At 46.2% G+C, this 14,652-nt stretch overlaps 1 protein-coding gene across 11 annotated transcripts in view; it reads right to left on the bottom strand.

Moving 5' to 3' along the window:
* Positions 1-930: 930 nt before the first annotated feature.
* CPEB1 (cytoplasmic polyadenylation element binding protein 1) overlaps positions 931-14,652 on the bottom strand; it is a 99,107-nt gene continuing 85,385 nt past the window's right edge. For all 11 annotated transcript variants that reach the window (XM_079912639.1, XM_079912648.1, XM_079912649.1 and 8 more), the window contains 8 exons: positions 12,931-13,183; positions 10,442-10,555; positions 10,037-10,126; positions 9,007-9,143; positions 5,639-5,837; positions 4,248-4,342; positions 3,564-3,644; positions 931-2,136 (listed from right to left, as the gene is read on the bottom strand). In XM_079912639.1, coding sequence (XP_079768765.1) covers positions 2,026-2,136; positions 3,564-3,644; positions 4,248-4,342; positions 5,639-5,837; positions 9,007-9,143; positions 10,037-10,126; positions 10,442-10,555; positions 12,931-13,183 — 1,080 coding nt within the window. In that variant the 3' untranslated portion in view covers positions 931-2,025. The remainder of the gene's footprint in view (positions 2,137-3,563; positions 3,645-4,247; positions 4,343-5,638; positions 5,838-9,006; positions 9,144-10,036; positions 10,127-10,441; positions 10,556-12,930; positions 13,184-14,652) is intronic.

Here is a 14,652-nt window from a genome sequence, read left to right as displayed (position 1 = left end):
AGGGACTCCCCACCCCCTAAGATAGTGACTTCTTGCACCTCTCACAGAACGGATGCTTCAGTGTGCAGGGGTCCCTCCACCGCAGACTAAAATGGAATCTTCCAAAGATCACTCCAGCAGCTGGGCCCAGGAACAACCTACCTGAAAAAATCATCAGCAGACCCTTTCAAAAATCCTGGCATCCCGCCTGTGAGAAAGAGTCCAGATGATAGTCCTGAAGAACAGCAAAAATTTACTCCCACTCAGTGAAGAACTGGGTCAGCACAGCTGACTCCAAGAGATAGGAAGCCTCCCAAGAAGAAAAATCAGCTCTGAGGCTTACAGGAGAAGCTGAGAACAAGTGGCTCGTGCCGACCTCTGGGGAGCTATGCCTCCAGTTCCTCCAAGCTGAGTCTAGGATTATGAAAAGAGGAGCCCCAAGAAGTTTATCTGTGAGGGCTTTTTACATACCTAGACTAGAGGTACCCACTTAACTAGAGAGGCACCTCCGAGGTGCATTTGACCACGGAAGTGACCAAGAAGGACTTACAGGGGCAAGTCCCCACATGGCCCCACTATCAACCTGGGCTGGAATCTCATCACAGAAGATCCAAGGAAATGTGGGTTTTTACTCTGGAATCTTGGTGTCCCACTGCCCCCTTTTTCCCACAGCTCAGACACAGAGACAAAACCAGAACTCTGCTGCAACGTGTTTATTATGTGCCAAAAAAACTACACCACAGCTTACTCCACACATCTGTAAGAGAGTGCAGTCTTGCCTGCATATACTACAATGAGGTAGAGACTTCACACACAGCTTCACAAAACCCACAGAGTAGCTGGGATATGCAACAATGCAACGTCAGCTCAGCAGGAGGGAGGAGGGGGGGTTATGACACTGGTTCTTTGGCACACAGCTTCCCAAAGAGGGGCAAGTCGTTTTTTTTAAAAAAAAAAAAAAAAAAAGAAAAGAAAAAGTCAAGTTTTCAAATTCCAGTAGCATTTCAGTCAACTGCAACTGTTGCTTCATACATTTCTCAAATGAAAGAAATAAGGGAAGGGTACTTGTCCCCTCTGAGAGAAAGGGCTCCTGTGAGCCTTCATCTGCCCCCACCAAAAAGCAGCCCTTTTTAGCTCAGTTACAAAAGAAAAAAGTCCTGTGACTTTGTGATTAAAAACTTCTATCAACCCTCCCCCCCCCAAGTAAGTGCAACTTAAGAAGGTGCAATAAACCATTTAAAACTATATACAGCAGCCACTCAAACACCGTTTATCCGGTCCAGTTTCAAATCCAAAAAAATTTTTTTTTCTTGGTTGCAAATGCCTTGATTTGCAACTCTGAGAAACAGTGACCAGCAGTCCCCAGACACAAATTTGCTATAATGTTAAAAGCTGCCAGGAAAGAAAAAAAAATCTCTTGTTCCAAACGACTTAAAAACTGTTTTAAGGAGTGTAAAAAGGAACCGGTAAAAACCCTCGAGCGTAAAATATGAAATATGATTTTGGTTTAAATGAAGAGCAAAGTCTCCTTGTTGTTTACAGTAAAAAACACCAGCTGAACACTCAGTTTATGCCGTTCAGGTGGGGGTTAAATAAATGGAAAGGCACTGTATGGCAACTGCAAGAATGAAACCAATGAGACCTGCACATCATCACCATCAGTATTGCAAGGAATGTAAAAAAGCGCTTTTAATAAATAAACCTAGATGTAGGCATCGTGTCAATACCTTCTGGACACGTAGTTCTTTTTTGCTTTTTCATCGGCAAAATGAGGAACTAAAATCTGGGAAAACTACAGAGTCGCTTGGAGGGTGAGCCTAAGGGTCCTTGCCCTGGTACACCCCCTGAAAACAAAATCCGACAAAACTCATTGTGCATTAATTAGTGCAGAAACAAAGACAGATTCAGCAAGTGCAAAGGTGACTACGATTTTCCCTTGTCCTCGGGAAGCCAGCTCCCTGGTGGCCAGTGGCAGCAGGGTGGTGCAGGCTACTGCCTGACCTGCCAGCCTCAGGCGCCACAGGCCACTGGGCAAGGCCAGCTCCTCTAGCTGGAATCTCGGTTCTTCTGGTTCCGCATCAGGGGGCTGTGATGGCGCAGGCCCTCCATGCTGTGCCGCCAGTGCCAGCAGCTCCGGCAGAAGTACTTGAAGCACACCTGGGTGGAGCGGAGAAAAACAGAGAGAAGCCAGGCCTGTGTCAGCACCAGCCAGGGGGGCAGCTGCATGAGCTGCCTGCTCTGCCCAAGAGCAAGTGGGGGATTCCTGATGGCCTCTGTGGGGTTAGAAGAGATGGTCCTGGGGATCCCTCTCATCCCCAACAGAGGCCTGACCAAACCACAGCAAATCCACTGCCTGTTTCTATGGGTGCCCAGACTTAATCCAGCATGCTGGGCTCCTATTGTGTAGAGACTGTGCCAGCTTCCCTCATCTCCTCTTAGCACCACAGCTGCTCTTCCAGTCCCCTGCCCTTCCCACCTCCTATGGAGCAGCTGTAGCACACGCCTGCTAACATGGGAGAACATTTAAAGACAGTGACTCCAGATCCTAATGCCGGGCAGCACGGCTCCCTCGTCACACTAAGTGAGGAGAGGTCACTGGGCACTACCTCAGTCCCAGGCCCACACTCCCGCTGGCTGTGTAAGCCCGGGCAAGCCACTAAACTTCTGAGCCATTATCCAAAAATGGGGATCATCTGTGGAAGATACACACACACAAAAGCCTGCTAGAAGAGGCTATTCAGAGATACACTTATTCTCCGGCTTTACCCAGCAACCCAAACTCACTTCATATCCTCATTTTGCAGCCTCAGTTTAACTACTGTCTACCCAGAGACTCCAAACCTGAGTGACAGCACCACTGCAAAAATAACTAAGTATGGATGCACTGCTAGTATTCGAACACATCCCAAACTTGTCTTGTTGCCAGCAACACTGGCACTACTTGGAAACCTGTCAGAAACAAGGCATCTCAGGCCACACTCCAAACCTACTGAATCAGAATCTGCATTTACACAAGATCCTTAGGTGATGCGTATATACGTTAGACTATGAGAAGCACTGCCCAAATACATCCAGATCTGTGCTCCACCACCCAGAAACACTCAACAAAAACTGCCATGCTGCTTTCTGCCTGCTTCTGACAACTGGGTACAAACCAAGTACAAATATCAAAACAGTCCAGAGGTTCAGAAGTAAAAAAAGCAAGCTTCCATGCATAGGGGAAAATCCATCTAGAAGGCCTTAGACTTAGAACAACAGTGCCTGGCTCATAGGTACTGCTGACCACGCCCAGCAGGTTCCTATCATCCTCAAAAATCACCATTACCAATAGTGCCACACTGAAAACCAACATCCCAGGCAAGGAGAAGGCCAAAGTATCAAGACTCAACGAGCTTTCCCAACAGTTTTGGGTCAAGTGTGTCTCTGGTCTAATCATCAACAAACATTACTGCTGCCTCTTCTATGCTCTTAAGACAACCGCAAGGCACCTGAGAACTCCAACATTCCCTGTGACAAATGAGACATGACAATCTTTAACTGAAGGCGGGGATTTTATAAACATCTCAAGTGCCCAGGGGACTCACCTGATCTCGACAGAAAAAAGGACCAGGCTGAGAACTGCAGATATGACACAGAGAATCTTCTAAGTAGGGGTCAATCTGAACCTGCACAAAGCAAAACAGGATAATGAAGTGGTTGCTTCTCACCAGGAGGCCAAATGGGCCAGAAGAGAAGGGCATGTCATGGGCCATCCATATGAATACAGGGGGCTTCCTGTTTTAAGGGGGGCCCAGAGAGAACTACAGGCAGAGAGTACAGAGATCCTTGATGGCAGGTGCCCAAACTGCAGAAGCTGCCAGGCTGGCTCTACACAGTGTGTGCAACCACACACACTACTGCCTGGTCTTCTCGGCAAACCGGACCATGGCACTCTATCATCCAGCAACAAGTAAGCAATCAGAAAATGCAGGTCAGGCTGGAGAATAGAAGTCAGGCTGCCTTGCAAAGCTGGCCAAATAACACAGCAGAGGAAGGCACCCCACATGTTGAGGAGGCTCAACAGTCCCAAGCTCCCATCCCCCGAGTGGACCAAGACCAGGCCCCTCCCAAACCCAAACCTCACCTCAAGTGTGTCCTCAGAAGCTTGGCTCATTCCCCAAAGCATATCCAGCACAGGGACAGCTTCCGTCTCAGGCCTGCCCTGGGTAGTGGCTGGCCCAGACCCCTCTCAGATGGCCCAGAGTGAGGGTACAGACCAGCCCACTCACCTTCTTGGTGAACTTGGTGGTTTTGATCTCCACAAAAGCAGCACTGACTGCTTTCAGGTAACTACGTTGGTTATTGAAAGTCACGCGACCAGACCCTAGGAAAAACAGGAAAACTTACCTTCCAGCCAAATTCTCCCGAACACCACTTGTCAACGCTCAGGAAACCCTGTTCCTAGATCAGTGCTGTGCTGTCCAATAGAAATATAGTGTGGGCTACTTATGTAATTTTAAGTTTTCTAGTAGCCGCATTTAATGAATGTAGTGGAATGAAGAAGAAAAATGTAGTGGAATTAATTTGAATTAATTTTCTTTACCCCAATATATCCAAAATATTATCATTTCAACATGTGGCATTAGGCACACTTCAAGCACTCAGAGTCACATTCAGCTGGTGGCACTGTATCAGACAGTGTAGCTGTAGACCATGATGGCACAACCCCCTCAGGAATGGGGGGAGGACTTGCTGACCACAAGGAGGAGGGAAGAGACGCCTCCGTGTAAGCAGATGCACAGGCACGGTTACAAGGGTTCAGAGTGGAAAGCAAGATGCAGATAGAACACCTCTCTGAAGGCAGGCCCAGCAGTCAAGGCCCTCCTGGCCTGGAGGTACTCCAGAGCCCAGCAGGGGAGCCAGAAGCAGCCTCATCCTGCCAAGTGCCGCCTCTGCCCCTGCAGCCTCTGAAGTCCCTGTTCTCAATCTGCGGTGCGGCACTGAAAGGCACAAGATGCTCCTTCCTGACCAGATTCTGTGTGGGTGGGCAGACGAAGAAGCATGTGGGAAGGTGGATTAGCCATGTGTTGATCAGGAAGCTGAGGCTCTGCTCCACCTCCAAACCCCACCACTAAGATTATTCTACCACGACTGGGAAACTGCCCTCCTTTCCCAGTGGGGCTGACCAAAACCCAGTGGTTAGGCCCCCAGACTCCCCTACACTAGGACAGCATAGGCCATGACCATACTCTGTTGGCTGAGTCACCCAGAGTCTTCCTTCAGCCTCACGTGGTCTCTGACCCTAGACAAGGCCGCTTTTCAAGGCCTCTTAACAAAGGAAACCAAGCAAGTTCAGGAAAGTCCTGGCCTTTTAATGAAATATTACCTGTTGTCTGTCTCAGACTGGTTTGGCTGTTAACTCTGAGCTTCCAACCAAAGTTCCCGTTTCATTTTCACCTCCTATCAATTTTTCTCCCCTTCAAGGGAAGTGGTGGGAGAGGGATGGGTACAGAGGGGTCAGTACTGGTGGCTTGTCTAGAGAAAGATGCTATACTGCTGGTATATGCTGAGCTGCAGGTCTGAGTCAGGTCTCCCCCTCCACTCCCATAGGGAAGTATCACAATCTTGGTCTACATCCCAGGGGCCACCCAGCTTTCCCACACAGAAGTGGGACACTTACCAATGGGATACTTGTGCTTATCTGTGTCAATCCCAGCATACACCACACCACCAAATAGGTCGTTCAGAATGGCTGCCAGGGCCTCGGCATTCAGCATCCCGTGCAGAGCACCAACAAATACCGTCCTGCTGGGGTCAAGTCTCTGAGATGGGCTCTGAACAAAGTTGCTGTCGGCCAAGACCCAGGGGATCACTTGTACCTAAAAACCACGCAAAGGTATATCAGCCCTGGTAGGGAGCCAGAAAAAGGCTCTCGTATGGAGAGGCACATGCTCTGGAGATGCTAAGCTGAGCCCCATACAGTCCCAGGCACACAGGTACTCGGCAAGCCACCCTCACCCCAACACAACTAGACTTGAATTTTACTGAGTCCGTGAGTCCAAAATGGTTTTTTAAAAAAAATGGTAGAGTGGTAGTCTACCCATTCTGAAGAGTAAGCAAAATAGTCCCAAACTGTCATACCCAGGAACCTAGCACTGTTACAACCTTCAACCATGTGGTTCCAACAAAGGACCATGGACACTGATGAACAGACAGCATGGTCTAGAGTCCTTGGGACAGGAAGGATTCACAGAGAACGACAGGAAAGGAGCTTGAAGGACAGAGGGTAGGGTTGCTGAAGGTATCTGTGTGAGATGGTTACTGGCCCAATGTACTCACTAGAGGGCTTGTGACAGGAGCAGTGGGAGTAACTGGAGAGAGGTAGTGTGAAAAGTCACACACAGGAAAACACTGAGGTTCTGCAGGGCAGAGTGACACTAGGGCAGGAACTGACCATGTCCTCTGCTTCCAAATCCTGAGCCTAGAACAACATCTGGCATAGCAGACAGAAGGCTCCAGAATGAAGTGAGTTGACAGATGATCAGTAAGTATTTTTGGAAGATTAATCTGTGAAGATTTTTTTTAAAAAAAAAAAAAAGGTCTCAAAGCAGGAAGAGACCTGAGGCATAAAGCAGCAAGGAGGCAGAACAGTAGTTCACAGGACAGCTGAAGAAGACCTGGAGAAGGCTGGTGGTACTGGGCAAAGAACAGGCCAAGATCAAGAAGATTCTTCAACAGGAGAATCTGCAGAATTCAGACTGCCTGGGCATGGTGGGAAAACAAGAATCAGGTCTGATGGGTTCTAGACCTAGATAACCTTGAGATGAGAGAGCCTGGGAGAAGTTACCAGGGGGAGCCAATTTCATTGGAAGATGCAAAAGCCCATCTTGCTTTTTCCATTACCATGGGAAAGTATCACAATCTTGGTTCACATCCCAACAGCCACCACGCTTTCCAAGCTTTCTTAAAAGTAGGAGTTTATAATTATAGGACATGCCAAAGAAAGGCCCCACAGGAAGGTGGGGCTCAAGTAGGACATGAGACTAGAGAGGTGAGTGTGGTCTAAAGGTAAGAGCAGAGCCACACAAGTGAGTAACTTGTCTGACACGGGGAAGAAGAGAGGGGGGAATCAAATACCTACTACTCTGGTGTGGAGGGGGAAACACAAAGGAAATAGAGGGTCAGAGAGAGATGAGAACCAGAGCTGCCTACAGCCCATGCATCAAAGAAAGCTATTCAAACACTGTGCGATGCGGTGACGAGGGACTAGGAGCAGGAAGGTGTCTGCAGAGCACTGAGGAGGGTGAGGGCCTGTGGTGCTGCAATGGCAGCCTCTCACTGTGAAAGCAGGGGATAGGGAAGAAGGAGCATGTTGTTAAGTCCCAGAGCATAAGTTGTGATAACTACATAAGCTCCACACAGCAAGAAAGAAGGCAGGGAAACTGTGGGGCACCGTGCGCAGCCAGAGGACAAAATCAATGTGAACTAACACCAGGAAACATCGTAGAACAAAGAGCCAACTTTGTCACATGCATCATTTATTTTAAATCCAATGTGACTATCTCAATAAAACAGGCATTTTCTCTATTACTCTACAGATTTTAGTAGACTTTACTTTCTAGAGCAGCTTCCAGTTCACAGCAAAACTGAGCTGAAAATGTGGGGTTCCTATATAACCGCCCCCCACCTCCATACACGAACAGCCTCCCCCACTCTCAACACCCCTCACAGGACTGGCACACCTGCTGCAATCAGGAAACCTACGCTGACACGTCAGTATTGTCCAAAATCCATGGTTTACATTAGGGTTCACACTTGGGGTTTGTTTTACCACTGTAACTCTATGGCTTTTTGGCAAATGTATAATGGCATGTATCTACCATTACAGTATCACAGAGAGTATCTTCACCATCCTCAAAATCCTCTGTGCTTTGCCTATTCATCCCCTCTACCCTCATAACCCCTGGCAACTGCTAATCTTCTTACTAAAAGAGGCATTTCAATTTTCCATTTTATAGATGAGGAAATGAAGTTTCATGATATTAAATATCTCATCCAATATCACAAAAGTAATGTACTCTGGAACCAAATTTTAAAAAATAACACTGATTCCGGAGTTCAAAACTTCCTTTGACAAGTGGTTCTCAAACACCACCCACTAGCACCAATGGGGAACTTGGTTAAAGTGGAGATTCTTTTTTTTTTTCTTTTTTTTGGCGGTATGCGGGCCTCTCACTGTTGTGGCCTCTCCCGTTGCGGAGCACAGGCTCCGGACGCACAGGCTCAGCAGCCATGGCTCACGGGTCCAGCCACTCCTCGGCATGTGGGATCTTTCCGGACCGGGGCACGAACCCCAATGCGTCCCCTGCATTGGCAGGCAGATTCTCAACCACTGCACCACCAGGGAAGTCCTAAAGTGGAGATTCTTAAACTCCACCCAAACTGACTTAGTAAGCCTGAGATAGGGTCCAAGAATATGCAACGAGGCTCCCAGGCAGGATGGCTCTATGCTAGAGACTCACGATGCTGAGGCTGATACCAGAGACGGCCTAAGGAGAGAGAACCAGATGGAGGAAACTAGATAGTAATAAAGCCCTGAATGGCAGTGAAGAAGTCATCCATGGATGTGGGCTTAAGAGGGGTCTACGCACCACAGATTAGGAGGTGAGAAGGCACATCCTGAGAGCAGGACTAGGGAGAAACAACTGTAGATTTTCAGTTAAGTCCAAGCAGAGAAAGCTGCTAATTTCAATTTCATTTCTAAGACAAGAGGTCTGGGACAGAAGCACTGGCTAGAATAGAAGGAGATCTGGGAGACAGTTTGATTTCCATGGGCAGAAGCACATACATACCATTACGGCCCAAAGGTGCGGGGTGGGGGGTTAATGCAGCTGAGAGTGTTCTGTTGTATTCAACGTGGGGCAAGAAGAGCAGCCCTCTTGCCTCAGTAGGGATACTTGTCTGCAGCCTGTGTATCCACCCACCCCATGAAATCCACTGCCTCATATGCCAATCACCCGATCCAGAAAGGACGCTGTGCCAACTCACCTCCTTGCAGCGCATCCTCCGGCTGGACATCTTGAAGTAATATTCACTCAGGCCATCTGGGCTCAGCGGGTCATGAGAGCAAGCCTGAAGCAAGGCCCGGACAGACTTCTCTAGTTCGAAGACCAGATATACATACCCTATATCCAATGGAAGGAGAAACTGCATTAACATCCCTCAGGTGGCTAACTCTTCAGCCTTGGTTTTGCGGCAGGGAGTTTCTTCCGAGAAAGATGCCTTATGGGTGAGACACGTTTTTGTCCTACTCCTGAAAGTCTTGTTGAATGGAAGCATTTGCTATGCTGGACAACCAGGCCAACGGAGGGAGAAGCACACCATCTCCCACCCTAGTAAGGGAAGGGATTGGCAAAGTAGGACAGAGGATCCTATCATTACCACATAGCTCTTTATCCCACAACACAAAGCATGTTCAGGTCAGCAAGCCTGGCTTTCCTGGGGGCAGGAGCGATGACAGGTCTGGGGCCAGGGGATGGAGGTATTCCTTTAAAAGCCTAGTTAGACCACTGGCTCAGTTCATCGGAACACTTTCAGTGAAGATGGGGCAGAGTGAAAATAGCACTTGCTCCTTTCTACAGGGAAGGGATCTCATTTCAGACCAGTGAGAAATCAGATGCTTGGTCCTCATTCCTGCTAACTCCAAAGGGAGCTCAGAATTAGGTCAGGCAACAACGTAACTGGGAAGGAAAGGCAAGTAAAGGAAAGCTTTTCAAACGCCTCGTTTTGAGAGGTCAGGAACGGCTGGGGTTCAGGTTTGGAGGGAAGTGCACAAGGCCGTTTCACAGGGAGCTCCAACCGCAGTGTGAGTTTGGACAGATGGAACATTGGCTCAGAAGAAACAGAAGGATGTGTGAGGTTGAGAAGGAGTGCCGAGAGCTGAAAGTTCTGTGCTGTGGAGTGCCCAAACCTTGTTATCATCATGCAGCTGTGACACCCCAGCGTCCCTCAGTGCAATTACATACTAAGGAGGGAAAAAAAGCTCCTACCATGTCTTTATTACCTTTAGGCATATTACCTTTGGGAGGACACCGGGGGTGCTTGCCATCCTTACCAGGCCACTCCACACTCAAAGAGCCAAAAACACGGAAGGTGTTAACCAATCCAGCTGCAAAGAGATGAAAAGAATGACAGAAACTGAGACACCATCCTCCCGAGGAAGGCACAGGGCCACTAGTATTCTCTTGGGCTCATTCTCCTTGACAGACAACTCAGAATTGACCTTTGGTCTCAGGTGACAACTGTATGCAACACACACAGAAGCACTGTAGGAGTCTATGAAGTGCACCTTTCCCATCACAGTTGCTCCTGTAATACCCTGTGCCCAGGCAGAGGTTCAGTTCTTGGCCTCAAGTCCAAGTTTCTTGTTCCTGAAAGACATGCCCCACCTTCAACACTTGAAGCAGAAGGTCTCAGGGCTCACCTTCCGTAATATCCCAAGGGACACCTCCTAGGAACACCTTGCAAGAGTAGATGGGGTTCTTGTAGTTCCGGGGAGGAAGCTGGCCACTCCAGGTACAGGTGGCTTCATTCACAGCTTTGGCAGAAGACAAAGAGAAACAGGAGTCAAAGAATTAACAAAGTCACTGCCCTTCTCTGTGGTGAACTTTTATCCAGGAAGGAGGAGAGAGGCCACAGTCCTAGTCTGGCTGCCTGGGACAACATCCGTGACTACTCTGAAAAGCAAGAAAACTTACACCTCACCAAACCAGTCAGCCCAGTATGATAACCCTAATTCACTAGTTCTGTCTCCACTAAAACTGAGAGGAATAGCAAACCAGATGTGTAGGGTAAAAATGATCACAACTCAAGCTATTTTCATACATATAACATATAACCAGAAAGCAGTTTTATCTAGTCATTGCTTGCAGTACTAATTAATTTAAATTTGTAATTATAGGCACACCTCAGAGATACTGCATGGTTTTGTTCCAAATCACCACAATAAAATGAATATTGCAATAAAGCTAGTCACACAAATCTTCTGGTTTTCCAGTGCATATAAAAGTTACATTTACACTATACTGTAGTCTATTAAGTGTGCAATAGCATTATGCCTAAAAAAAACAATGTACCTACCTTAATTTAAAAATACTTTATGGCTAAAAATCGCTAACCATCATCTGACAACACAGGGTTGCCACAAACCTCCAATTTGTATATAAAAAAACCAAAATGCAGTATCAATAGATTGGGAGTTTGGGACTGACATGTACACATTGCTATATTTAAAACAGATAACCAACAAGGACCTACTGTATAGCACAGGGGACTCTGCTCAATATTCTGTAATAACCTAAATGGGAAAAGAATTTGAAAAAGAATAGATACATGTGCATGTATAACGGAATCACTTTGCTGTACACCTGAAACTAATACAACATTGTAAATCAACTACACTCCAAAATAAAATAAAATTTTTTTTAAAAATGCAGTGAAGTGCATTTGTGAAGTGCAATAAAGTGAAGCTCAATAAAACAAGGTATGCCTGTACTTGAAAGTAAACAGGGCAATTTTTCATACAACATCCTAAATGCTTACTGGTCCAAATGGACCTTCTCCCCAAATGTTCAAATAAGGAACATTATACTGTTTCCCTGAACTCATCACTCACAGAAGTTAGGACATTGCCAATAAAAACCAGCACCAGCAACCCAAGATAAGAATTTCACAACTGTTCCAAGTCAGAACAATTCCCCATCATTTTCAAAGCTATTGTTATGGTACCTAAAGAGACACCACCGGGCCTTCTATCGTATCGGTCTTTAATCCTGTCCCCACTCAGTCCGTGCCCTTCCAGATCAGAGACTGACCTTAGTGGGAACTGGCTAGTCCTCGCCTATTTTACTCTCCTCCTCCAGCACTGGAGCAGACAGCTAATGAAATGAACCACCATTTTCATTCAGGACAATAACATGGAAGGTCATTCTCTAAAAGGCATAGGCCCAATGTGTTGCTACAGCAAGAAATTAGGCACCATCAGCAATATTTTGCAAACAAAAACAGAAGTCGATATAATGGCCTCATCCAAAAGCACAGTAAAGTCATTTCACAGGAAAACAATGGCAACAGAGAAAGTACAAACACAGATTGCCGAAACCATTAAAATAGGGCAGGAGCACTGCTAGGGAGAAAGAGATCAGGTCTAGCTCTGTGAGTAGAAAGACAGACATATTGAAACCTATGGAAACAAAGGGAATGGAGAAACTGAACATTCATTTAATCAATTCCAGAACCTTACAATAGTGGTCAGTGAGCATCTCCCTGAAGCACTAGTAAACAATGACATATACAGCTCATTTGCTTCCGAGTACTGGTATAAGATGAACAGATTTAATAATGGATTTTAAGGTAACTTAAACGACAGAATCTAAGGGTTCCTGAGAGACCAGTACACCTGGGGACATCCCTTACCTTGGAGGTTGACAAATGGACCACCCACCCACCCCCAGTGCATCCCTGTGTATACCAATCAGACAGCCCTGGGGAAGAAAGCTCCAGCGTGGGTTGTGCGTGACATGTCTTTGAATTAGAAAGGGGGAGGGAGACAAAATTCTAGGCACCATTTCCAGGGTTTCTCTTGAACACATGCACCTGTGAAAAGAATCAAAAGCGAGAGCAGTGCACAATCTCCACAGAAGAGCAGAAGTCAGAGATGGATCCGACCCCTAATAGGCACAACCCAGTGTGCCAGATTATCTATTGTTCCTCTCTGCTCAGCCTCAAAAAGGTTACCGAGTGTGTCCGCATTAGCACTCACTCCTCAGAATAGACCACTCTGTGCAGAAGCAGACGTCACCATGCAGTCAAGTCCTCTTGTGGACAGTTCCCCAGTCTGTGAACTAAGGTCACTTTTATTCACTGCCCGAGAATGAGGCCCCAGGCCCCCAGGAGGCCCACAGCCACACTCACCTGCAGCTTGCCTGTGTAGCCTGGCCTCTCTCTCTATGCTGAAGGGGTCTTTGGGGGCTTCAAGGAGGTCCCAGGACGGCCACACAGAAGCTCCTGGCCATCTCTTTGATGCGCTGGTTGGGGAGGGCGTGACTGCAGCCAGAGCAGCTTGCTCTTGGTCCAGCCGGGACCCAACCCCCATCTTTAAAGGGTCTCTGGGACCACCCCCCGTCAGAGACAGGAAGGGCAGGGGAGGAGAAATTCGGAGGCTTGACTAGGGAAGAAAAAAGGAAGATAGGTTTTTAAAGGACAGTTGTTACAAAAGTAATAATCACACTCTAGAAATTATGAAAAATACCAATATTTGATATATTTTCGTTTAGACTTTCTTCCTATCTTAAGATTAGCTGTCCTTATACCATAATTTAAACAAATTCTTTTCTCCCCAGTTCAGTCTTTTTCTCCACGTTGCCAGTCTTCATAACCATTTTTAATTAATTTATGATATTCTATTTCGGGAACAAGCTACACTCCACTGACCTATTCCCCCTACTGTTAAACATTTAGATACTTTGCAAGTTTTCAGGATTATAAATAAAAGCTTTAAACTTTATTTAAAAAACATTTAAATAAAACGTAGCTTCTTCATATTTTGTGTGTTCTCTGGTCAGATTCCTAGACGTAGAATGCCAAAATGCTTTCTATGAAGGTTCTGTGTTCTATTAGAAATATATGAGAACACAAGTTTCTAAAAACAACAAGCTTGTGTCAAGGCTCTAAATTCTACTAATTTAAGTGGGTAGAAATGATACCACATTATCAAAAAATAAACTAAAATAATCACTCAATAGAATATTTCCTGTAAGTTCAAATACTGCCTCTATTTCCTCTTCTGTGACTTGTCTGTTCATACCCCTTCATCAATTAACCTTTGGGGTGGGAATCAGAGAAACGTTCTTTAAACGAAATCCCAAAACATTAAAGCTGGTTATGAGGCAAATTTCCAAGACTAAGGCCCATATAAAGTAATGAAAAGAATTATAAAATATATATATATATATATATATATATATATATATATATATATATATATATATATATATAAGCATCCCATCTAATCCCATTTTATAGGGGAATAAAAACTGCAGCCCAGAGAATCAAAGGAGCCCTGCTTGTAGTTACCTTTCTGGAAACACATCCTGAACAGATAAAACCAGGGAGTAGTGGGGACACCAATGCCAGCTTTCATATCCTAGGACAGACTGGCGGGAGGCAAGGTGGGCCCTAAGAGGTCATGTTATGAATGGGACGTGGCAACAACCAGCGTTGCCAGTCTTGGATACGGAAGAGAAGGGGGAAGGAAAATAGCCATTATATTCATTGAACAGTCAGCTCAGTGGCTTTGGTAGTAGAGAAGAAGGCTCAGAAGGCACCTTAAATTGAATTTTACTTTAGGATGATTTCTCCCTGCCATTCCTATATATTTACTTCTAATATCCCCTATTCCTCATCTATTGTAATCCACTTTCCAACTCCCTTTAGCACGAGTGCCACACATGTCACACGTGGCTGTAGATGCAGAGCAGGAGATGCAAAGATTAACTCTGAGACATTATTTCATGGATTCGTCATGGCCTCTGAAAAAGAGCTGGAGTCAGATCTGGATTAAAACCCTAGACCCACTGATTACTAACTTGTGATTCTTAAAATCATCAGTTAAAATATTTGAGGTATCATACATAA

The sequence above is a fragment of the Stenella coeruleoalba genome (genome assembly GCF_951394435.1).
Source record: "Stenella coeruleoalba genome assembly, chromosome: 2".
Classification (NCBI taxonomy): Eukaryota; Metazoa; Chordata; class Mammalia; order Artiodactyla; family Delphinidae; genus Stenella; species Stenella coeruleoalba.
Note: the sequence above shows the minus strand (reverse complement) of the source record. Positions and strands in the feature narration are given on the sequence as shown.